At 32.4% G+C, this 27,843-nt stretch overlaps 1 protein-coding gene and 1 long non-coding RNA gene across 2 annotated transcripts; one reads left to right on the top strand and one right to left on the bottom strand.

The window, feature by feature from the left end:
- Positions 1-172: 172 nt before the first annotated feature.
- On the bottom strand, positions 173-3,235 carry LOC143059164 (uncharacterized). Its single transcript, XR_012973408.1, has 2 exons — positions 3,161-3,235; positions 173-1,447 (listed from the first exon to the last, which is right to left on the bottom strand). It is a non-coding gene; the product is annotated as an uncharacterized LOC143059164 (long non-coding RNA).
- Positions 3,236-6,087: 2,852 nt separating this feature from the next.
- On the top strand, positions 6,088-27,820 carry LOC143059403 (uncharacterized). The gene is made up of 6 exons (XM_076232891.1): positions 6,088-6,214; positions 8,995-9,090; positions 9,841-9,975; positions 23,272-23,394; positions 24,766-25,161; positions 27,741-27,820. The coding sequence occupies exons 1-6, from the start codon at positions 6,088-6,090 to the stop codon at positions 27,818-27,820; spliced, it is 957 nt and encodes a 318-aa protein (XP_076089006.1).
- Positions 27,821-27,843: the final 23 nt, after the last annotated feature.

Raw genomic sequence — 27,843 nt, 5'->3', positions numbered from 1 at the left:
AAACATGTATAAAACGTAACTTGAACTCGACAACCCTTACGATGTAACATTTTGAAAATACATCGACTGCATGAGATATTAATGTTGCGGGAAATGGCATGCAACGTTAACACAACTGATCAACATGAACTGCTGATAGACACTGGGGAAATCAATAATGATCAATAATTGGTCAAATTTAAGTATATTTTAATAGAAGCTAAGCAAAAATGGTGTGCAACATCAAAGATATGAGATGACGATATAAGGTTTTAGCCTCATCAGGCGTTTGTACTACATCAAAGTCTTCAATGGTCAGTCCTGTAACCAAGGATACCAATTGCCTAAACTCATGCGAAACTCCACGGTGAAGCGTTTGTTCAGTGTATTGATCTGCAATATCATCTAATACAGTGTCACCTCAGGGCAGTGCAAACGATTGGTCCAATTTTCCGTAAATGATAGGCTGGAAATACATGACATTAGGAATCCCATAACATTGTTCCGCGAATCCTTGCTGACGGATTCGATGGTTGTTCCACATTTCTTCGAACTGCTTTAAATGCAACTGAATGATAGGCAAAAAACAAAATCGAACACATTCTAAATGTAAAGGGTCAGTATTGTTTAAAATTCCCTCTTCTACAAGACTGTTAAATAAATTTTTCCAGAAAATTGTAAAATTTCGCATTAAGAAACTCCATAACATTTCTATCCTCTGGTTTGCAGTTGACCGACCAACTGATACACTATGAACTCCAGCCGAAGGATCACGGTGGCGATATCGTAAGGCCATTTGGATTCTGTGAATAAGAACAATTTCAGTTCCCGCGTCAGTCCTAACTGATCTTGGCACACGCTTGTACTTCTTTAAGTGTTCTACGAAGTAACGAGCAACGTACCGTGGATTCTTGTTGGTATGACTGGCGGTGAGCCACATGATTTTTCTGGAAAAGCCATCAATACAACCATGTATTGAAATGCCGAAAGGCTTAAGTTTGTCATACCCATCCACGTGAAGACAATCATTAGGTCCTCTGCTGTTATAGGATCTTCTAATAAGCCGTCTTCGTCTTCTAGCATTGACACCGTCAGTGTCAATTACACTCAAAGCAATTCTGACTGTCTCTTGGGTTGCACGCACACCGTACAATGTATTTAGCAATCTCCACATTGTGCGATATCCCACTTGGTCGTATCCAAAACGTCGCAGGTCAACAATTTTACGTACAATATCAGGCAAAAGATTTTCAACACCTCTTCTTCTCAAATTTAATCTCCTCAAAATTCTTTTCAGAGTTCTCTTGCTTATCATCACATTGTGCAGAAACAGCAGGAAACCCAGTATTTCATCTTGAGTGTATAACTGGCTGAAATAGTACTCAATAAGTTCGTCTAATGTCGCTCCATCTTGTGGTTGGGGAATAATGGCATTCACTGTTGTTGCACATACACAAAACAAAACAATCTGAAAAATAAACATAGGATATTTAGATACAAAATTATGTCATAGCCAGAGAAAATACAATCCCTGTGTATCATTTGTGTACTTTTTTGTTTTTTTGTGATGTTGGTTTGTCTTTTGTTTGTTTGCTCGAATTAACCGATTCACGTCTATACTTACGGCCTTTGCTCTTTCACAAATACGAGATATTTCAGAAAGTGTTTGAGACATTTTTATCCTTTGCCGGGGTATTTTGCAGACGTACATGCATTTTTACCGGCATATGTTTTTCCATGTCTTTGTATGTTTTACCCTTCACCGAGATGCTGTCACTCGTGCGTTTATAATGTAACATCATTCGGTAGATTTATCAATAGATACATCATCGAAAGGAGTGGTATTTGTGAAAATTACAAATCGCGGGGCGGTGAAATTTCACGAGCCTGAAAGGCGAGGAATATTTATAGACCGAAGATTTGTATTTTTTGCAATTGCCACTACTTCCTTAGATACATGTATATCGTTTTAATTACACCGAATATCATCAAAACGCACAAATGACCAAAAGACAAATCCCTTGACAAATTCGTTACAAGTGTCTAAGTGAAGGGTTGTTACAGCAGGGCATTTAGAAGAGTCGGTTTTGATATGTATTTTGTCCTAACCGAATGGGGATTCCTCGTTATTACCTTAAATGTATCTGGCCAAGGCATTTGTGGGGCATCCGGGGTGATATTGTTCCATTTTATGTATAGTTTTGCACTTTTTTATACTATGAGGCCTGAGCGAATCAGGTGAGCGTGTGATCTAGTTTTATTTTATATTTTCTATTGCATTGTATATATTGTTTTTGGACGGTTAACTTTCTGGTAATAAAACCCGTCACGGCCTGGCTAGGGAATTGGGTAGGCAAATGCTCACATTAATCTGTACCGATACAGCCTCCAAATGTCCTCCTTTCTACGCCATAACTCATGGTGGTGCTCCTGATAAAGGATGCTCATACGAGACAAAAAGAAAAAGGGTAAACTTAGGTAATTATTAATGACAAATACCTCGGTGATATCAAAATCGCTGCAAATTTCCCTTGCAGCGGAATAAATTCATGAACATGTGCAAAAAATACACCATCTATTGACCAATCAAAAGCCTCCATTCTTGGGGGGGGGGGGTTCCGGGGGTTCGAACCCCCCTTTATTTGGCCGCTCAATGCATTTGAATCGGGACATATAGTTGGACCCCCTTTTTAAAATGGCTGGATCCGCCCCTGAATTAAGCAGATAACATTTTTGGTCAGGGTATTTGTGCAACTGTACTAGTCTTGAGACGCAATTTCTCTCGCACGATGACTCGGTAGAGTTTTTCACAAGTTTACCATAAAAATTAAAAAAAAAACACCACATAGGATGTCGATGTCGGACAGTAACCAAAATCTTTCTCTACTTATGTCCCGTGTATGTAAAGTAATATATTGAATAGACCACTTGTTGCAATGGCATTCGGTCGGATGGACCAGGTTATTCCAATATACCAGATCATACCCCCATCGAGTGGAGGCATAATATGTTCAATATGAATGAAAAGCTTGTAAGTTTTTCATATGAAGCCAGAGTTACCTGTTGACTTTCACTTCGTGTGTTTTCTGTAGTTTTACAGTATATTTTTGTACTTTGTTCAGTTAATTGATTTTTGAATGTCAAACTAGAAGTGATCAACTAGTACTGTGATTCTACTTACCATTTTAATCATGTGAATATCCATTATCAGGTCACATAGTTTGGCGTCTTCCGAAATAAAAGCTTCGTCGAATTGAAATACTGCTTTACTTCCAAGAATGAATGCGTGGTAATGTTTCGCTGTATATATACACCATAACAGTTAACTTGCCTTAGTTATGCCATATTAAAAATAAAACTTTTAAATTTATACATTTTAGATAAATATAAAAAATAAAATGACTTAACTAAGTTGGATTTATCTGTATCATAAGTTAGTAAATGAACTTAATTAAAACAATTTAAAACAGTATAATTGATGAAAACTCCTTAATTAAGTTTCCTTAACATTAAAGTGTTTTATTTAATGCAACTTAAAAAATTCTAAAAAATAAAGATATTTAACTTAACATCCATAAAATTAGTAAGAATTAATATTGCCATAAATAAAGGAGTTAAATCTCTTATAAGTGAGTAAATTATCTAAATTAAAACAATTTAATGCATTATAGTACACGATATTGTATTAATTAAGTTTTCTTAAGCATTGTTAACTAACTAATATAAGGCCCCTATACGCTTCCGTATATATGTATACGAAAAGAAACAGTTTTTATAAATAGTTTTTACTTTTAACAACGATCTTTGGAGATATAGGATTTTGTCAATCATAATTAGAATCCCAACACTATTTAAACAAGAACGTGTCCAAAGTACACGGTTTTCCCACTCGCATTAGAATTTTCCATGTTCAATGGACCGTGAAGTTTGGTAAAACATCTAATTTTGCATCAAATTAAGAAAGATCATATCATAAGGAACATGTGTACTAAGTTTCAAGTTGATTGAACTTCCGCTTCATCTAAAACTACCTTGACCAAAAACTTTAACCTGAAGCGGAACAGACGGACGAACAAACGGACGAACGGACGCACAGATCAGAAAACATAATGCCCCTCTACTATCTTAGGTGTGGCATAAAAACAAATATAGAGGACAAAACAACGTTTTCGTCGATAGGTATCAAAATGACAAACCAAACGTAACACTCTATATAACTGCGAGTCTAGACAAGAAAGTAAGATAAAAGGGAAAAAAACGAGTCCCAATATTCAAACAGTGTCTTGTTAACACTCGGTATTAAGATCTTTGCAAATATAATGCCTACCCATGTTAGAATGAGCTTATAGCATGGCATAAAAGAAATATTTCTTGATAATACCTGTACAATACCATTTTTTTCCAAAATCAACATAAACTTGTCTTCATTGGAAATGCAATGGTTTAAAACGCAGGAAATGGAATATACAAAAAACAACAGAACTAAGTACTTACTCAATGAACAAAACAAAACATGCGACATAGGTCTGTTAAAACTACTTTTGACATTTCCCTTTCATCATACAAATTTGGGTTGTGATATATACTTACTCTTTCAAAACTGTAATGTTATTTTTTTTATTAATAAGAAATGTTCCGTCAAGCGTTTTGATTTACATGGTAAATTGAATATTTTCTAAATGATCTCTATAGGTAGTATAAAGATAAACGAAACAAAAGTGACTTGGACTGAAGCAGTAAAACGATGTAACATAACAGGATCACGGATAGCTTCTAAAGCCGAAATAGACATTAACAAACAACTATGTAAAAATGAAGCATTACAAAACGTGTCTTTTTGGATTGGGAATTACAACAGATGGTCAAATAATATTGGAGTTGAAGGTAGTAAATACGAATAAATCTAGCTTATATATACGCATGGATCATGTATTATGTCTTAAATGTGTACTTACTATGTCAATATATTTAGCAACCACATGCTATGATACACTGTTCCTTTGATAAATTATGTAATTGTAAAGTTTTAAATAGCATAATAAGTTTCTCGCTATCAAATGCAATAAAGGATAGAGCATTTTTTTTCATTTTTAAGTTTTGATTTATTTATATATAATATATATATTTTTAACATCAATTATAACTCATATAAAAATCCTATGTTATATCTTTTTGTAGGTTGTTTTATAAGTCCTCTCCTAGATCATGTCGACATTCCAAGGGACGGACAAGGCACCTTACTTGACTGCTATCAACTATGTACTACGAGATCGAAAGCGCTTATATTTGCACATCAAGTAATTGTTACATCTTTTGTCATATGTTTTAGTTTAGAAGGGTTTGCGGGTGTTAACAACATAGTAAATTGCACGAAAGTTTGTTTTATTGACCATACAAATTATTGAACAAATACGTAGCTATATGATTGTGGTACTTCCTGATTTTTAGAACCGAAGAAAAAAAATCAAGATACATTTTCTTAATATTACTTTATAGAATGGCTGCTCAAGTACGTTGTTTTTCTCAAGTAACTCGTCCTGAATATTTGAAGTATAATATACCTGATTGACACCAGGCTATTATAACCGTGCTATTATAACCGTAAAAAGTTTATTAATTTCATATATAAGTCAAAAGATAAAGTCCACCATTAAATTAATGAAAAAAGTTGACCTCTCCATCATATAACACACGAGATTTGAATAGGGTATAAACCTACCGTGAATTTGTGGATTTCTCCCGTTCGGCAATAAAATCAAGACTAAGGATAGCCGCTGTTCGGGATACAAACTATGCAATTACGTTTGGTGAGAATGAGAGTAAATCTGGCACTCTTTATTTTATGAACCTCTTGCAACAACGTGATGAAACGTACATAGTTTGTACGTTATTGGTGCGTGGTAAGATACAATGTCTGATCCAATATAACATATTATATTGGAAATACTTATTCGAAACATTATTTAGCATCTATACTTATACCTATTGAATTTTGTTCTCATTATGAATATGCATAAAAAATTTGGCACTGAACGTTTAACACACAACAATCAATGAATTATCCTAAATAAAATACTCATCTTGTACCTCTGAACATTTCAGAATACAATGACTGTGAAAACAAACTGCATATGCAACTTAGATGGCGTCAACATAAGTGATTTAGGAGAGAGCAGACTATCGTCAAACTGTTTTAACCCGGGCATTACAAGAACTTTATGGTGGAAGTATAAACGTAATTGTTTAAATTTTATACACAATATTTGTGTTAAGTGATTCATTTCATTTCGATAATGCATTGTTTATTATTTCGACCTCAATCTGATATCTTCACGGTCTACATCGTTATAGAAATAAGTAAATGTGGTATGATTTTCCAATGAGACATCTATTAAACACATTATAAATGACAGGGATATAATCAACATTAAGGCGTTTAACAATAAGCAAATTAAACTATATAAAAATTGACAACAAAATCTGAAATAATTCTTACGAAAAGACAAACATAAACTTTTCGGAGTTTAGTGCGACGTCTATTTTTGCACACATTATAAGCACTTTTTTTTAGGGGCGAGCTAATGACCGTCTCCATTGTAATAAAATTGGGAATGAAAATGTGGAATATGTCAAAGAGACAACAACCAGACCAAATAGCGTACAACAACTGATCTTTGGTCGGGTTGTTGTCTCTTAGGCACATTCACCATTTCCATTTGCAATTTTATAAAAGACAATAATCTACAAATAGATAACATGATCCTGACTTTGAACAGGTATTAAAAAGATTAAATATAAAGAAAGTCGTTGTTTAGTGATTGTTTTTTGATGTGGTTAATAATTTTGTCTCGTACCTAGTTTGTTTTTGTATACAATATACCGTTTGTTTAATTGTCAGAATTTTTTTACATTAGTAATTTTTTGGGGCTCTGTATAGCAAGCTGTTCGAAGCCAAGGCTTTGTGTTGAAGGCCGTACTTTCGAATGAAATCCAGATAAAACAATCTTCGTTTGTAGAGTACTTGTAGTTACTTAAGCTTCTTCAAAGTTTAATACAACTGATAGATACATATTTGCCATACATAACAACCGTTATTTTCGTATGTATACAAAGGAAAGCGTTTTTGCATTATTTTTTGGCGGAGAATTAATTATTGTTTTGCTTTTTTCGAGGCATTTGAAGGTTAATAACTTGTTGGGTAATAATTTTATGGCAATAGCGAGGATTTCGTTGAGGTCTTTTATTTATCAACAGACCAAAGCACATGAATATTAATTGATTAGATCATAAATCTAAAAGAACTATTAACTTTGAATTTTTCAAAATACTGATGAAATTCTTTTCCTTGGTCAAAAAAAAGTTATCTTAGCGGTATTTGGCTAAACATTTTCGGAAGTGTTGGATCGCAATGCTAGCCAACCGGGCGTATACAAATGTCATCCTTATATATTTATATGTTGAGTTGAAAAAATCATTCTGTTTCAATCATGTCATTTTTAGCTCACCTTTCCCAAAGGGCCAAGTGAGTTTTTCTCATCACTTGGCGTCCGTCGTCTGTCGTCGTCGTCCGTCTTCGTTGTCCGTCGTCGTTAACTTTTACAAAAATCTTCTCCTCTGACCTACTAGGCCAAATTTATCCATACTTGGCCACAATTATAATTTGGGTATCTAGTTTAAAAAATGTGTCCGGAGACCCGCCAAACCAACCAAGATGGCCGTCATGGCTAAAAAAAGAACACACAATCTAATTATATGTAAAAAAATAGAACATTGGGGTAAAATGTATATTTTGTATTACAACTCTGAAACCAAAACATTTAGAGCAAATCTGACATGGGTTAAAATTGTTAACCAAGTCAAGATCTACATGTATCCGCCCTGAAACAATCGGTTGTTGGGTTGCTGCCCCTGAATTGTCAATTTTAAGGAAATTTAGCCGTTTTCGTTTATCATCTTGAATATTAATATAGATAGAGTTAAACTGTAACAGCAATAATGGTTAGCAAAGTAAGATCTACAAATAAGTCAACATGACCAAAATGGTCAGTTGACCCCTTTAAGGAGTTATTGCCCTTAATAGTCATTGTTTACCATTTTTTCGTAAATGCTTGTTATCTTTTAAAACGTATCTCCTCTGAAACTACTGGGCCAAATTTAACCAAATTTAGCCACAATCACATTACATATAATAAATAGATTGTGCCTATGCGACACTGATATTTTTTTCATAATTTTAAAACCAGATACTGAAGGAGATATGACCCGTTTCGTAGTGGACATTATCAAAAATACGGTATCACTCTGGTCCATTTAATGTGCTCAATTTTTCTTATCAACAATTTAATTGCCGTTATAAAAGCATCACTTCTTTTGTAAGACCCTAATGTTTATATCTCTTGCAAACAAAAATGACATTGATTTTATAAAACTGTTTATTGGCAAATTTTAATGACTTCGTTTCGTAGTGGACATTTTGTGAGGGACACACCTTCTGAAATTAAAAAAACCTATATTGAAAGCTGTTTATTAAAATATGTTGGCTTTGCACATACTTTTGAATTATTAAAGAACTTATGTTAAGTAAAAAAAACATTATTTCTTCATTTTTTTACAATATTTTAGAGTATGAATGTTGAACAGGCGGTCTATGGACATGCCATTTTGGTTGTTTTGGACCATTCAAGAGTCAATATCTTATCAATCCCTCTAAAAATAAACTGTTTCTTTGCTTAAAATTGTTAAATCTAATTCAATGTACTGACTGCACAAAAAATTACTTGCAAAGATCAAACACATTTTTTTTTAAATTGGCTGGGACAAGAAAATACGTTTTTATTGAAAAACGCCCTTATATGTTTGCGTATGTTTATAACTAAGTTATAGGGATAAAAATACTAACATCAATTGGCAATCATCGGGTGAATTCCCTTCTCTTCTTCTGTTACACGAGGGTACGCAATCGGTCGAGTTGTGACGAATGATACCAATATAGGTTTTCACAAATGTTATTTTCAGTTCACAAAAATGAGTTTCAAATTGGAAATGAGCCATGTCAGCATATTTCGTGTAAAAACGACAGTCCAGCAGACAAAGTTGAGGATAAACTGTGTGGTAATTAAAACAAATAAATGGTGTTTTTTTAATAAAAACTACATCAACCATTTCTTTAATTGAATATTACAAGACTTCGTTTTGTGATTATTCATTAATTCTAGATTGATATATTTTAGACATTTCTGATAGTTAAGTCATATACTTTAGTATATCATATATTGTCATATTAATACGATTTATTCAGACCAAAAACCATATGATTGATGATAAGAAACGGAAATTTTGAAATCTATGTCAATGAGGTGTAACTATCCACCATAGACCAAATGAAATGAATAAAATAGCAAGTCATTGAACAGCATTTAACAATGAGCAGAACCTCTACCCAAAAGTAATCTTTAAACATTCTCCTAATGACAATTTGTAAAACAATCTGAACGGCCTACTCCAAAACAACAATTGAAAAACAAATATCTTGGGAAGTGACCAAGGAAACCATCAGAAATCCAGGCTACGACTAAGAACAGACACGTGTAGAATTTGACGGGGTTAAATTTATTATCGTCAAACCTTTCCTTAACGATAGGAACACAATAACAACAAATATGCTAATAAGTTGGAAAAGGCTTGACTCGTAAGACACTAAGCACAAACACAAACACAACACAAAAACAAATTGCCGATCTAACAGTACATTCAGTTACTGAAAGCAAATACATAGCCGACTATTAGTAATAGTAATATTTTACTATAACAACTGATAAATGTACATGTACCACACACTTTAATATTTGAATCTGTTTTAAGGGCTACTTGACAACGACAGAGCAGAAGACGTGGACCTTCTTCATGTTTGTAGAACAAATTCAAATAACAACACAACATCAGATATAGGACTTCCTTGGAAATTTTCATTCATTTATAAAGCTTCAGTTGAGACAGGTAAATCGAAGCAGATATTTAAATGAGTATTGTACTATTAGACTAAAACAGCTCGGTATATGTTCAATTGAATTTTAAAGTATTTACAGTGTATTTGCCTCAACCGAAAACATCGCAATAACTGTAGTCTTAGATACAGTAGAGTCGATGATAATTTTGTCGACAGTATAATACCAAATAAGATATGTGTGACACATAAATACGTGTCCTTTACCATGCTGCTCTTCAACTTTGTACTATTGAAACATATAATACCAATAAACCATTAAATCTTAACAGGTTTTACGGTACCAATTTAATTTATATTCCACAAAAACAAACAATCACCTGAAAATAACACTGAACTTCAATACAAACACAATAGATAACAATATACATAGCAAGCACCTATATGTATTGGCTTTGTCTATGGCATGGTATTGGTTGCAAAAAATAGATATTTTTCATTTAAATGCAATATTTTATATTTAATTGGTCGATTTCTTTATTTAAATGGTATATTTTTTTTCATTTGAATGGTATATTTTTCATTTAGATGCAATATTTTATATTGAAATGGTATAATTTTTCATTCAAATGATATAATTTTTCATTCAAATGGTTTAATTTTGGTTCAAATGCAATATTTTTTTTCAAGTAATTTAAAAAAATCATTGCATTCAATATTTTGCATTCAATTGGTATAAGAGGTTTTTTTAATTCTTATGCAATAATTGCATTATAGGAAATTCTTTGACGTCTAAAGGTCAAATGTGCGACATTGATTGTGATTGGTCGATAATTGTTTGGATTTCTCCCCTTTCTTTCTAATCATCAGTGACCAATAATTAAAAAAAACGCTTTAGAATTTTGCCCCTCTAACTAAATCTGGCGTTCGTGCGAGTACTGCACTGGCTGTTTTATTAAAATCTTATGGTCCGAACAAGTATTACTACTGCAAAATTTCGATGTTCACAACGTTCGGACCACTTTTCAAAAAATTCCATTGCATATAGATATGTATATGCAAGCAAACTTTTTTTTTAAATAGATAAGTATTTAAATGGTTTTACACTAGTCATTTTGTGGAGCCCTTTATGGCTTTCTGTTTGGTTTAAGCCAATTATTGAAGACCGCACTTTGACCCGTAATAGTTTATATTTATAAATTTTGACTTGGAGGAAGAGCTGTCTCACCGGCACTGATACCACAGTATATCTTCTTATATCTATATACAATGTAAACTAGACATTTTTTTTAATCCTTTGCCGCGCGTTGTGTACTGTTTGATAACTGAATCCGGAAGAACAAGATTTATTTCAGTTCTAGTTGTTATTTGCTTTGAGAAAATTTCCTGTAATTGTAAATACTCTTATGTCGGTGCTTGTGTCTATTGTCTTAAAATCAGTTTTTTTGTGTGTCTCGTTCCGATCTTTTGAGTTAATCTAATTGCAACTGATTGTACAGGTTGTTATTTTACTGTACTGTTATACCATTGTCCCATATTCAGGATGGACTGAGTGCTCACAAACAAGTTGTTGTACTGTTATACCGCTGTCCCAGATTAGGGGGAGGATTTGGGATCCCACTAACATGCTTAACCCCGCCACATTTGCTATGTATGTGCTTGTCCCAAGTCAGGTGCCTGTAATTCAGTGGTTGTCGTTTGTTGCTTTGTTATACATATTTCTGTTCGTTCATTTTTTTGTACATTTATTCGGCCGTTAGTTTTCCCGATTGAATTGTATTTGTGATTTCGGGGCCTATTATAACTGATTATGCGATGTATGCTTAGCTTATTGTGAAAGGCCGTACAGTGACCTGTAGCTGTTGATTTCTGTGTCATTTGGTATCTTGTGGAGAGTTGTCTCATTTGCAATCATACCACATCTTCGTTTCTATACCAACCCTGTCATATTCTTTATTTACCTGTCCAAGGTCAGGAGCCTGTAGTTTAGTGGTTGTCGTTGGTTCATGTCTCGACTCATGTTTGATATTTTGTAAATTTTTTTGTTATGTATAATTAGGCTGTTAGTTTTTTTCTTTGAATTGTTTACATTTTCATGTCGGGCCTTTTATAGACGACTTTACAGTATCAGATTTTTGTCATTGTTGAAGGCCTTACGATTGACTATCATTGCTTACATCAACTTCATATTTAAACTCCGAGGGATAGTCGCCTCATTTGAAATCAAATTCCATCTCTTCGTGTTTATATTATATACCTGACTTCTAAACTCGTGTTTTCTTGAACAGGCATGAAATATTTGTCAATGGGTGTTAAAATTAGCAACATACAATCAATCAATTAACACTTGTGTTAAATAAGAGCCATTTTATATTTATTTTTATATTAATTTATTTGTTTGGGTGGGGGACAGAAGGATTTCATATAAAAATATGGTTGCTTGGTAAGTGCTGAAAAATAGGCATGATTAGAGACAGATTTATAAATTTAAACTGACCACCACGGAACAGCCTAAGAGTGTTAAAAGTAGCGTTAAACACTAATCAATCAAATCCCTTCCCTATGATATCAAATAATTGTCCCTTAATAGTTATTGTCCGTGTAGTTCTTATATTTATCCAGCTTGTCGTCCTACCTGTCATACGATAAAAAACGTTGAAATAAAAAAATTGCGACCAATTAATTTGTTTTTAAAAACGCCTTGCCCCAACCTTTTTTTCCCCAAAAAATGGCATTATCAAATATATAAACAAAAAATAGAATAGGTTATATAATTTAATAGCTTAATACATCGATAATCCATCTTCAGCTAGGGGTTGAATTGAAGGTCAGATGAATACTTATTCAATGAGGTCCAAATATTCACTCGCAAGTGCACAACTCATCAACCTTGTTTCTCTGCTAATTTAATAAAATAGAACTAGATTGGCTACTAACAGTGAATTATAATTTCACTTTATCATTTTTATGCCCCACCTACGAATGTAGAGGGGCATTAAGTTTTCTGATCTGTTCGTCCGTCTGTCTGTCTGTCTGTCTGTTCGTCCATCTGTCCCGCTTCAGGTTAAAGTTTTTGGTCAAGGTAGTTTTTGATGAAGTTGAAGTCCAATCAACTAGAAACTTAGTATACATGTTCCCTTTGATAAAATCATTCTAATTTTAATGCCAAATTAGAGAATGTATTCCAATTTCACAGTCCACTAAACATAGAAAATGATAGTGCGAGTGGGGCATCTGTGTTCTGTGGACACATTCTTGTTATTAATGATTTAACAAAACAAAAATGTATATTTTTTTTCTATATCTCGAAGCTAATGCACATAACAGTTCATTCCAGTTCTTAACCTTCACAACGTTATCTGATCTTTATAAGGTAATAAGTCTAAATATTCGTCAAACTCAAAGGTTGTTTTTTTAAAGTTTAAACATAATGCTTTGGGAGAGTTTTTCATTTCTGATTTCTATGTCTGCTTAAATTGGTCAAAAATTATCTGTATAATGCTCAACTTGAACCATTTTGGATTAAAACTAAAGTTACTCTGATTTAACCAAATATTTGAAAGTCAAAATTTATTCATGATATTTTGAATACAAATCAACCATTCAATATTTTAAAAGTACTAACTGATTTAGTTAGTATTACCATAACTTTTGATCATCTGACCATAATACAACATTGTTTTAGCAGTCAGTAAATAGGTGTAAAAACTGATTTTAAAATTAGTAATTACTGGTAATAACTGGGCCGTTTCAGGAATTACTTGTATTAACTAAGTGCACCGGGAATTACCTGTAATTCCTAAATTTTAGTAATTACATGTAATTCCTAATTTCACCTATTTACTGTAACATATATATATATCTTTATTCTCATAAACCAAAATCCATGGTACAGATATATTATAAACATTTATAATATAACATAAAGTCAGAATTAATACAAATGTATGATCTACAGCTGGAAAAATATTTCCAGCTACATGTAATATAAAAAAAACACATTATGCATGTATACAGTATTATATAAAAAAATATATTTAACAATGTTTCCCCTAAGAGTCCAGCTGTTTATTAATCAGTTTGATAAATTTGCACAAATGATTCAACATACTGATGTTTCTAGTATTCATTAAATCATGAAATTTCAATATGTTTGGTCTATTTAGATAATATGGTTTCAAAATTTTTTCTCTATCATGATTAAATTTCGAGCAATTAAAAATATAGTGGAATTCATCCCAAATATCTCCTGAATTACAAAGTTTACAATTTCGACTTTCTCTAGGTATATTTTTCCACCTTCCAGTTTCAATAGGAAGTTTATGACTGAGTATCCTGAATCTACAAAAAGTTATGATATTTTTATCATCTAGGATCTCAAAATAGTTTTCTCTTTCAGCATTATCTTTGAATAAACGATAATTAATAGCTTTTGGCGATTCTAATAAGATAGAGTGCCAATTTTGTTTGAATTGGTCTACAACACAAACTTTAACCTTATGATATAACCATGTATTACTAACAAAGTACTGTATATTCCAAACATATGACAGTCCAGAACTATCTAGAATAGATTTTATATTATTAAGCCATGGCATACTCATCCCATACTTTTTATATGCATATTTATACAAAATAACAGAAAGTTTTTCTTGCTTTCCACACATAAGTTTCGACCAGTAATTTAAAATCCGCAACTTGATATCAATTTCCAAAGGATATCTTCCCAGTTCTCCATAAATCATGAAATCTGGCGTTGACTTCTTTACATTTAACAAAATTTTACAGAATTTAAGGTGGACCCTTTCAATAACAGAAATGTTGCCGACTCCCCAAACTTCACTTCCATACAATAAAATAGGCTTAACAATTTTATCGAAAAGATCGAGTTGGCATTTTATAGATAAATTATGTTTTCGACCTTTGCGGATAACATCGTACATAGCGTGTGTGGCTTTTTCTGCTTGTGGCTTTTTTGCCTTAGAAAAACTTCCTGTTCTAGAAAAAATAACACCAAGGTACGTAATCTCATTTACAATTTCTAAAACAGTATTATTATATTTAAATTCTATATTTGATAATGGTCTACCTTTTGAAAAACTACAATTTTACTTTCATTTACATTAACCTTCAATTTCCAAAGTTCACAATAGTTATACAAAGAGTCAAGCTGCTTTTGTAAGTCATTTTTTGACTCTGCCAAAAGAGCTGTGTCATCTGCATACAGAATCAGAAACAATTTTGAATAGTAGTCTATCTTAATTTCTATATCATCGGATACTGTTTTTAACCCTTCTACAACTTGTTCTTTTAAAAAATGTCCAAGATCATTAATATACAGAGAAAATAATAAAGGTAAGAGGCTTTCGCCTTGACGTACACCGACATTACACAGAAAATACTCTGAAAATACACTACCATCAAACATTCTTGATTTAATGTTACTATACATATTTGCAATGGTATTATACATTTTTCCACTGATAAAATTCTCCAGAAGTTTTTGCCATAAACCAGATCGCCTAACTGTGTCAAAGGCTTTTGCAAAGTCTATAAAAGCACAAAAAAGTTTTTTCTTTCGCATCTTCAATAGTTCAAAAAGAATATGTAGGACAAAAATACTATCTATGGTTGAATAGCCTTTTCTAAATCCTGATTGATTTTCATTTAACAATAAGTTATTTTCCAAAAAAGTGGATAGTCTTGAATTCAAAACTGAAGTAAATAGCTTTCCCATGTAGCTAAGAATTGTGATAGGTCTTTAATTTTCTGGTTTTTTTTTGTATCACCTTTATTTTTATAAAAAGGAATAATGTTACCAACTAACCATGCTTCTGGAATTTTACCAGAATCGAAAACAATATTAAAAAATTTAACATATATGGGCGTTTTTCAATAAAAGCGTGATTTTCAGACCTAAAAAAATTGGAAAATCAACTTGTCTAAAATTTAATTTCAAGAGTTATTTTGAATACCTCTATAATAGACCTGTTTGTAAACAAAAATTGCAATCTTAAATATTCTTTAAAATGATATTATTTTCATAATTTGTGTACTGTTTCCTAGGGGACTTTTGTCCCCTACGAAACTTCTTCTAAACACATATATTTTTTGCAATATTAAATGTTTCCTATAGACATTCCAGTTTTTTTTACTTTAAAAACTAGAAAAGTATCATTTTTTTCTGAATTGGAAAACCATTTTTATCGATAAAGATTAGACAGTACTTCACATATGAAGGTTCAACTCATGTTACGTAGTGGACATTTTGATGCGTTTCGTAGTGGACAAAACCGTTTCGTAGTGGACAAAAAGTTTCGTAGTTAACATCAACCCTATCATATGTTAATAAAAACATAATAAAAATTACATGAAACTAATCCTTGTTATTTGTTTTGCACGAATATAATTAAAAAAAATATTAAAAAAAGACTGCATGGTAGTGGTAGTGTCCACTACGAAACGTTTTTCTCCCATACTTGTTTCGTAGGGGACCGTTTCGTAAGGGACGTATTTGCATGTTTTATTTTTTCCCCACAATCCCTATATTTCAATAGTAACAAGACTGATTATATTCATCAAAGCATTTATCAAGCTGTACACTGATATTTTTTTCATAATTTTAAAACCAGATACTGAAGGAGATATGACCCGTTTCGTAGTGGACATTATCAAAAATACGGTATCACTCTGGTCCATTTAATGTGCTCAATTTTTCTTATCAACAATTTAATTGCCGTTATAAAAGCATCACTTCTTTTGTAAGATCCTAATGTTTATATCTCTTGCAAACAAAAATGACATTGATTTTATAAAACTGTTTATTGGCAAATTTTAATGACTTCGTTTCGTAGTGGACATTTTGTGAGGGACACACCTTCTGAAATTAAAAAAACCTATATTGAAAGCTGTTTATTAAAATATGTTGGCTTTGCACATACTTTTGAATTATTAAAGAACTTATGTTAAGTAAAAAAAACATTATTTCTTCATTTTTTTACAATATTTTAGAGTATGAATGTTGAACAGGCGGTCTATGGACATGCCATTTTGTTGTTTTGGACCATTCAAGAGTCAATATCTTATCAATCCCTCTAAAAATAAACTGTTTCTTTGCTTAAAATTGTTAAATCTAATTCAATGTACTGACTGCACAAAAAATTACTTGCAAAGATCAAACACATTTTTTTTAAAGTGGCTGGGACAAGAAAATACGTTTTTATTGAAAAACGCCCATATAGGCATAAAAATATGACATGTGCTTTTAATATATTCGTTAATAATTTTGTCATCTCCACAAGCCTTTCCATTTTTTAAATCTTTAATACAATTAAATATTTCTTTTTCTGTGATGATACTATTAAGAGTTTCATTGAACTGGTTTAATTGGTACTTGCGAAACAGGGATATCGTCGACTGAATCCGACGAATTCAAGTCTTTAAAGAAATCAAAGAGAACATCGATGGAAATTTTTGGACTACGTTTTTCTCTTTTTTTATTTAAAATTTTCCAGAACTCCTTATGGTTACTGTTTTTTTTTTCATTTTGCATCTTTTTTCTAAAAATCTTTCTATACTCTTGTATAGAACAATCCATCTGCTTTTTATACTTTCTCTCTGCATCTTTCATTTGAACATGATTATCTGTTGTTTTGTTGTTTTTATATCGTCGTTTTGCAATTCGTGAGCACTTTCTTTGCTCCCAGCATTTTTTGTCAAACCATGGTTTCCTTTCCTTTGTGTTCTTTTTAACCTTCGTGTTATAAGTAATGGTACCTAGTACCTTTTCTGCTGATTCCAAAAGTATATATCATTTATATGTTCGGACAATTAATTTACAGAATTTTGCGACATAACACTTGAGTGCAAAAACATTAATTCATTTTTTAATTCTGTAATCTTATTTCCATTAATGTTCTCAATGAAATCTTGTTTTTTTTCATTATCCCACTTTTTTAACTTAATATTTTCACTACCACTTGTTAATCATTGTTTTCAGCTTCAGTTACAGCATTTTGCTCAATTTTAAATTTTAACAAAAGTGTCAATGGACAATGTACATCTGAGTAAAGAGACGAAAAATGTATTTATCAATGTTATAAAGAACACGTGTATTTGTTGTGACATTTGTCACATGACTAGACATACCGGTTTGAAGGTATTCTCTATAGAATAATGAGTATTTCACGAGCTAATATAAGCGGGAAGAATTGTAACGGTAAATCTATGTGTAGTTATTTGTCATTCGACGCTTGCATTTCGGACAGTTAAGTCTGGTCATTTCTTCAATATGGCCGAACATACAGAAGAAAGTTTACTTCTACAAGACGACTCGTTACCTGATAAAAGCAGTGATGGTGCTAACAGATCTTCTTCTGATAGGGACTTACATGACACGTTCTCTCTATTCAAGTTGTACATGGACGGGAAAATGGATAGCCTTGAATCCAATATGGTACGTGAACAAGACGCGATGTCCAAGAAGATAAAAGAGGAAATCTCTATCAAGTTCAAGCACGAAGGAAACCGAATTCAATTTAAGTTTAACGAAGAAATCGTGAACGATCTCAATAAGCTTTACAAGTCAATACCGTCAACAGAGGCACATAGTATTCGTGTTGTTCTGGATTTGCTGGATAAAGTTAAAGGCCGTAATAAGCTTATAAGGATTGCTGATTCTTCCCCGGCAGGTTGGTCAACCGTCCGTGAGTATGAGTCCAATGATATTGCTTCTGACAGTGAAGATGAGAAGAAAATTCGCCAGGCGGAGAGTCGAGCTATGCGCACGATGAAAGACAAGACAAAAGGACGTCCCGCTCTGTATCTGTATATTATTGGTTTACAATGAGGCCATATATATTTACATGAGTCAGTCTGAGATATCAAAACTACTGAAATTAGTTTACGATTCAAAATTTTGATTAAAAAGAGGACATGCTGGCACTTTATACTGATGCGAGCATAATTTTGTTTTCCAATGTTGCTTTCCTTCATATTGAACAATCCATCCTGATATAAAAATATAAGCACGCGCAATATAAAATTCTACTCGGAACAATATTCCCCAATATTTATGCAATAACCCTATAATATAGGTCATTTGTATTATAATGATTATACACTCCATCCTTACATAAAAATATTACAGATTTACTATGCGACTATAAGAGTTGTATAAAAAAAGAGCATATATCGTCAGTTTTGGTTGATGTGGTCAAATATGGTCAGTTTTTGTTGATGCTGTCAAATATGGTCGGTTTTGATTGATACAGACAAATAATTTTGTTACACGAGTCAGTCTGAGGTATGAAAACTACTGATATTTGTTTATGATTCAATATTTTGAATAAAACAAGGACATGCTCATTGGAGGATCAAGGGGAGGGGGTCCAGGGGTTCGAACCCCACTTTTTGTTTTAACATCAATGCATATGAATGGGAGCATATAGTTGGACCCCCAGCCTGGATCTAGCTGCCCCTGCATGCTGGCACTATAAATTGATGTGAACAATTACATGTTTTTCCAAAATTGCTGTTACTTGTATATTACAGTCCCTCTAGACCTAAAATTAAAACTGAAGTACTGTGCAGCTATATAGATTTGCAGAAAGAAAAAGCAAATAAAGGCAGTTTAGATTGATGCGTTCAAAAGATTTTTGTTAAACAGGTCGTCCGAGGTATGAAAACTACTCGTAAACAGATATTATATTGGTTATTGAGGTCCGATAATTTTGTTATTTGATAATGAGCCATCCTGACTCCCAGAATAACAAATGTAATTCAATTCAAATAATAATTTCCCCTAATACTAACGGCCTAATTTATGTACAAAAATTGAGAGAAAAACAAAAATTTATGTAACAAATCAACAAAAGAAAATCACTGAATTACATGCTCCTGACTTGGAACAGGCACATACATGCAGAATATAGCGGGGTTAACAGGTTAAACATGTCCTCTTAGGCAGCAACCATTTGATTTTCTGGTGGGGGTAGGGGGGCTATGTTTTTTTTTTCTGTACAATCTATTTTTTTAGCGACAAACCGAAAACATTTTTTTTTCTCAGGGTCCAAAACAAATTATTTTTTTCACCATAAACTGGAAAAAAAAACATAGCCCCCCTTCTTCCCCTGAAAATCAAATGATTGCTGCCTAAGTCTTGCCGATTGTAAATCTGGAATAAAACCGGCAAAATAGCAAAACTCTATATAATTTAAATCGCTTTTTTACCCAACCCATTATATTAAAGCAAAGTGTTCTTAAAACTTTATAAATCAACTCTAGCCGTAGAATTTATAAATGAATTTTAGCTGCAGAATTTATAAATGAATTTTAGCCGTAGAATTTATAAATCAATTTTAGCTGCAGAATTTATAAATCAATTTTAGCCGTAGAATTTATAAATCAATTCTTGTCGTAGAATTTATAAAAATCAATTTTAGCCGTAGAATTTTTAAATCAATTTTAGCCGTAGAATTTATAAATCAATTCTGGCCGTAAAATATATAAAAATCAATTCTAGCCGTAATATTAGAAATCAATTCTAACCGTAGAACTGTTCTAGAAGTAGAACTGACCAAATATTTGGTCAGTTCTAGCTAGTACTGTCTAAAACTGTTCTAGGGTAGAACTGTCAGGATCAGTACTAGGTAGAACTGTCCAAATCAGTTCTAGCTAGAACAGTTCTAACCTAGAACTGACTAAAAGGTGTCAGGCTGACAGTTCTATGTACTGTTCTTGAACAGTTCTCCTGACAGATTTAATGAGAGGTTAGAAGTGATCTCCACTTTATTTAACTAAACAATAAATTAAATGAATGCACTAAAGCATCGGAAAATTTATATAAATAAGATTTTAAATAAAATCCCGCGAACTTTTTATGAACGATTTGGCAAATGTACGTCATTGCAAATACGACAGTCGATTCGTGTACACTTCAAATTTGGATAATACCTCATTAAAATGAACTTTGGGAGGAAGGTGCTGTTTTATTTTAATTTCTGTTGGATTTATAGAACATTTATGGATTTTAAAAAGTCAATATGGCGGCCAACTCCTGAGTTACGACCTGTCAGTTGTGCATGGGATGGTAATTATAGAAGCCTTTGCACAAACATATGTTAATAAGAAATCGTGAATATTTGGCTAAAGAATTATAAGGATTAAACACATTTTTTCTAGAGGTTATTGATGTGTAAACCGGGGCTCTTACTCACAAACTTTACTTAAAAGTCCGGACTTTTATTCAGTTTGTGAGTTAATTGCCCCGGTTTACACATCAATAACCTCTAGAAAAAATGTGTGTAATCCTATAATGATACTAAACCTCTCACGGAAAGGATGGTGTCTGATATTCATATGATGAAGACATACTCTTTCAATCAGTCTAATTGAAGTCTGGAACTGGCATGTCAGTTAACTGTTAGTAGTCTGATGTTATTTATGTATTATTGTCATTTTGTTTATTTTCTTTGGTTACATCTTCTGACATCAGACTCGGACTTCTCTTGGACTGAATTTTAATGTACGTATTGTTATGCGTTTACTTTTCTGCATTGGCTAGAGGTATAGGTGAGGGTTGAGATCTAAGAAACGTGTTTAACCCCGGCCGCCGCAATTTTGCGCCTGTCCCAAGTCAGGAGCCTTTGGCCTTTGTTAGTCTTGTATCCTTTATAATTTTAGTTTCTTGTGTACAATTTGGAGTTTAGTTTGGCGTTCATTATCACTGAACTAGTATATATATTTGTTAAGGGGCCAGCTGAAGGAAGCCTCCGGTTGTGGGAATTTCTCGCTGCATTAAAGACCTGTTGGTGACCTTCTGCTGTTGTCTGCTCAATGGTCGGGTTGTTGTCTCTCTGACACATACCCCATTTCAATTCTTAATTTCATGTATCACAAAATAAACTTGTACCCCCCTTTTCCCAATGCAGTATTGAAAAGTAAATCATTTAAAAGTCCAGAAAATAAAATATGTTTTGAAATATGCCCTGCATACTTATTTAAGCAATGACATATAGTAATTATTGAACTACTGTGGGGCTTGAAAAAAATCTGTTTAAAGGATTCGGAGGTGATAACAGCAAAAAAAAAACTCAGCAATGAATCCTAAATGTAAAATGATTTGCGGCTTAATACATGAGAGCACATATATTATAGATAGTATTAAATATGAAATTCACGCCTCATACAGTGAAGGCCTATGTCATATGACTATTGTTGCTAACATTCATTGGATTAGTAACTGGTTCCAATGTATCCTGAATTGTCTTTATTAGAGAATTAGTTCCGGAGTAAAGCAATTTGTGTCTCTACTTGTCACGGGGTCTCTGGATCTGCTGTTGTAATTAGGTGATTTTTTTTCTTCATGTGGTAAAAAAAGGAGGTGGCTTAGTTCAAATAATTATAACGTCCTGAAAGGCTTTTCATTCTTTTTTATGTTTGCCCTCCTGCAACGTCTCTGAGGACCATGAAACGTAAAAAATAATATACATGTAGCACAAAAGAACGTCATGGTTACATGTATCTGAACTTAAAGGGGGAGTAGGGGAGGGCTAGCTATGTATATTTTTTTTTTATTTCAATGTGTAGACTGTAGGGGAGTATCTTCAGAGAGGTTTTTTTATTAGAGATGTTTTTGCAATGCACGCAGACATCTGTTTCTATCCATGAACAAGTTTTGTGTCAAACTAATTACTAGTACTTGCCACTCAAATTTTTTACTCGACATGGCCATTATTGGCATTAATAGCCAGTGCATGAACTCGCATGGACACCAAATTTAGTTAGAGGGGCGATATTCTGACGCATTTTTTTTAATTCTTGGTCATACAAGTTTAGAAAGAAAGGGGAGAAAATCCAAATAAATAAACCCTATCACAAACGTTGTTGAAAATTTGACCTGGAGGCGTCAAAGAATTTTCCATGATGCAATTATTGCATATAAATAAAAAAAAAAACAAACAAACAAACAAAGTATTATACCAATTGAATAAAACATATTGCATTCAAATGACATTTTATACCAACTGAATAAAAAATATTGCATTTGAATGAAAAATTATACCATTTGAATAAAAAATATTGCATTTAAATGAAAAAATATACCATTTAGATGAAATAATATTGCATCTAAATGAAAATAAATTACCTTTCAAATGAAAAAATATACCATTTAAATGAAGACATATACCATTTAAATGAAGACATATACCATTAAATATAAAATTTTAAGTTAAAATGAAAAATGTCGAATTTTTGCAACCAATACAATGCCATATTTGTCTCCTATCTTTATCAATTAATTATATATCAGCTTCTGTTGTCAAATAAATAACTAATAATCTTTGTAGATTCAGATCAAATACAATCAAAGGTCGTGGAATGCAAGGCTATCGCTTGCGAAAATGGAAACATATATGAGACCATAACAAGGAATTGTACCTTTGAAACTTTAGGCTTTATTTGCTTAAGTGGTAAGAGTTATATTCTTTATAGACGAATCTTAACATGCTTCTTTGGAATTAACGTCTTGACTTATCTTAAAATGCATGTATACAAAAGCATACTTACACTTTTGGCTGTACAATCCTAATCAAACATGAATATCAAAGTATTTAGATTTATCCAAATTATTCCATCCCAATTGAAATACCACAACATTCATGCGTTTTCAATAAATTTAGTGAATATAAATTTTTAAGTGTTCAAATTTCATAAACGTTGTTTACGTGTACCCCTGACCTATCTATTTGGCTATTTGGCAACTGTTCAGAGATTTGAAAGACTATTCTACGGGAATAAAAGATATATATAAATAGCAGATAGCTCGGCTCAAATTCGGCCATACTGCAGTTAAACATAAAACTGGTAAAACATTGTAAGTTGAAAATGTCTTTTCACCATTGACCGTCATCATGCATGATCATGTCATACATGTTCCACTGAAATCTTATTTCTGATAATAAAATCTGAGCTGCGTATAATGCATACATAAAAGGATGATCTATTGACGCAACCAGTCTTGATCATTTGAAATTAAGTAAACATTCAACAGGTCTTGTTTGTTATCTTGATCTGCCTCTGTCTAATCAATTTACAAGAATTGGATGTAGGCAAAAAATTATAATTCCTTTAGTGCAACAACAATGTCAACGGTATATGAATACATTATTCATGTTATTTTTAACAAGAAAACGTCTATATTTCCTCACTAAAAAACCCCAGTAGATGATGATAGAGATTCTAAATAAGGGAAATTATGTGACTGATTGAAAGAATAGAGCTCTGACTACTCCCTTGCTTTACTTGCAAGTCAAACATACATCACAGATGATTTCAGCTTATTTTGACGACATTGAATCAAACTGATCGTTCAAATTGTTATAATGTTTTAGATATCTCAAAAGTGCTTTTGCATTGAGCTTCACTGAAAAACGTCAAAATCCTCAACTGGTTTATTAAAACTAATAATTTACTATCACTGAGTCAGTTGTTCTGCTGGTTGACTCGATGTGCACGAGGATATTACAAATATACCAGTCAATATTCTCAATATTTGTGTCCCGATATAAAAATACAGATATTGTTTTAGTAACATTTTCTGTTATAAATCTTCAAAGAAATCATCTTCAATCAAAAAAGATGTCTTCCTCATACATGTGCATATTATAAAGTAGAATATGAACTATTAACATTTTGAAGAGAGGGATTTAAAAACCATAGGTGATTGTTATGATGTTAAATACATCTTTATATTGCACTTCCACAAAGTTTGGAAAATATCTTTTGTCTTCTCTTTGTACTTGTATTGCATTAACTATAATACCTATTTTTCTACCCTATAGAAATTGGAACCACTTTGCATGTTAACAACACCCAATTAACAACGTATGTAAGTCCTGTAAAAATTCCAATGTACAGCACAGAACAATCCGTAAACAACAACTCGCATACTAATGCTAGGAAAATGTCAACAGAAGCATCAACATCAAAAGAAAAGAAAACATCTGTACCATCTGGATCAAAACTAGAACATGACGTCTCCACATCTGCATATACTGAAGATCAAGAACAAATAACAAAATTTGCTACAATACCAGGAGCACCAGATATCAAATCTCCTATGACGTATATTTCGTCTGATTTGCACAGTCACGTAACGAAATCAAGTAAAGAAAACAAGGTCGATAGCACATCACATGAAGTTTTGAATGAAAATGTAAATGATAATTCTCCAATAGGTATGGTTTTTATATACTAGGGTTAAATGCTTATATTTTTATGAATACAATGAAGGAGTGAAAAATGTTCTGCAAATCTAATTTATAACGCTTCCATGTATTTTTTTATGAATTGTATTTCTATCGTGACAAAACAGGAAAGGCAAGAACATACACGTTTACATGTACGTTGTATGATGAAATATCCATTTTAAAATAAAAATAGCAAACTACAAATTAAACAACAGTATATACCGCTGTTCAATAGCCATCAATCGATTTAGCAAAACAAATCCGGGTCAAAAACCTAGATGAATATACATCGTTATCTAATAGAACTAAAGACTATAAAAAAATGCGTCAAAGAGACCACAACATAACGATGGTGAGTACATACTAGTACAGCTAAATGAACATCACACTAGAAAAATTCAAATGAACCAAGGATTAAACAACATAAAAGCTTACAAAAGCTACCTTGTTTCTAAAAACTTTTGTGACATTTGAACGTCCTCCTATTACCATTGTCAATGTGGAATACATAAACACACTTCATAAAGCACAGTAAATCTGAGTTAAAAGACGTCAGGGTCCGATGTTGAAAATGGTAATAGAAGAAACCAAAGAAAACAAAATGAGAATGATCAACAAAGGACTACTAATAGTTACTGACATGATATCCTCACACATCAATTAAACTGACCAAAAGATTATGTCTCCATCATATGATAAGGAAACCTATAAACGATTTTTATTAACGTACCTTCATTATCAAAATTGACCTAAAATATGAAATTCACCCAAAAACGAAATATAATGATAACTAGAATTGCCATTGCAAGCAATAGCGAATGTCACCCTTCCCCCAATTGCCACTAAGTGGCAGCCATTTCAAAATTGTTTAACAATGAATGCACATATTTGCATGGCAATACATCTTTCTGAAATTTTCAGTAAAATTAACAGCATTTTAAAAAGTTCACATTTCTGCCGTTTCCATGGCAACGGCAGCCATTTTGAAAATTTCAAAGTCAAAAGTCTCATCTTTACTTGCCAGTCAACACTAATATCAAGTTTCATCAAGTTCAAAGCATTTTGAGAATTTTTAACATTTTTGCAGTTTCCATGGCAACCGTGGCCATTTTGAAAATTCCAACTCCAAAAGTCTCATCCAGACTTGCCAGTCAACAATTATATTAAGTTTCATCAATTTTGGACCATTTTACAATTTTTGAAATTTTTGATCCTGTATCCATGGTAACATAGTAGTTCCATGGCAACGGCAGCCATTTTGAAAATTTCAAAGTCAAAAGTCTCATCTATACATGCCAGTTAACAATAATATTAAGTTTCATTAAGTTTTGAGGGTTTTGAAAATATTTGACATTTTTGCAGTTTCCATAGCAACGGTGGCCATTTTGGAAATTCCAATTTCAAAAGTCTCATCCAGACTTGCCAGTCAACAATCCTATTAAGTTTCATCAATTTTGAAGCATTTTGAAATTTTTGAAATATTTGATCCTGTATCCATGGTAACATAGTAGTTCCAATGATAGTCAAAATCATTCAAAACCTGTATATAGTGGACAACTAAATTGTATAGAAATTTTATGATTTTAAGTTCAAGCATATCACAGTTATTCACCAAACCCAGACGTTTTTGGAGCATTTTGACCTTTTTGCATTGTTTCCATGGTAACGGCAGCCATTTTCGAAATTCCAACGCCAAATTCCTTATCTATCAAAGTTGCTCATCGTTATGTTAAAGTTTCAAAGCAATTGGAGCATTTTCATATTTTTGACATTTTTGGTGTAGTTTCCATAGCAACATAGTAATTCCAATGATTGCCAAAATCATCCAAAACAAGTATATGGCCGGCACCTCCATTGTATTAAAATATAATGATACTGAGTTTAATCATCTCCAAATTATTCACCAAAAACAAAAAATGGAAATTTTCACAATTGTTCCGTTTCCATGGTAACGGCAGCCATTTTTTATGGTCTTAGACCCTACTGCAATCCGAAATTTTGTGTTCCACCTTATTGTTAACTATCATTAAGATTGGTTCCATTTCACTCCAAAAAACATGCCGGACAAAATAGGTGGAAGTATAATAATAATAATAATAATACAGAAAAAGAAACAGAGGAAAAGCAATATGTCACCCGACATTGTCGATCGGGTGACATAAAAACGCAAAACACGTTTATAGTGTACATTATAATATCATTGACGTGAGTTTTTGGTACATATCTAATTGTAGTCAAGCGTGTCCTAAAAGTCGAATTTCAAATGTGTTTTTCCCTCTCCAAGCGACAAATTTAGGCTCAAGCGCTATCAAAATCGTATACTACCCCGATAATTTTTTTTATCCATTTTCACTTTCCCCAAATGTGTAAGATTGATAAATGATAGCCCAAATTTTCAACACCTATAGATTGCATTCATTATTGACTTTTTTGTCGTCCTTAATATGCGCGAAATACTTACCAGCTGATGTTTAGCAACTTTTAAACAGCTACTACATATTTCAAAAACTCTTGTTGACTATCAAAAAACTTGCAGCATCCTTTTTCTACTTTTTTCAATTTTTCAGGATTACTTGTTGGTATTATAGTAACAGCACTAGTATTAGTAGCTGTTATTGTTCTACTTGTTGTTTGTCGAATCAAGTGAGTATTCTATATTTTCTACTTTTT

Source organism: Mytilus galloprovincialis, chromosome 14, assembly GCF_965363235.1.
Source record: "Mytilus galloprovincialis chromosome 14, xbMytGall1.hap1.1, whole genome shotgun sequence".
NCBI lineage: Eukaryota > Metazoa > Mollusca > Bivalvia > Mytilida > Mytilidae > Mytilus > Mytilus galloprovincialis.
Note: the sequence above shows the minus strand (reverse complement) of the source record. Positions and strands in the feature narration are given on the sequence as shown.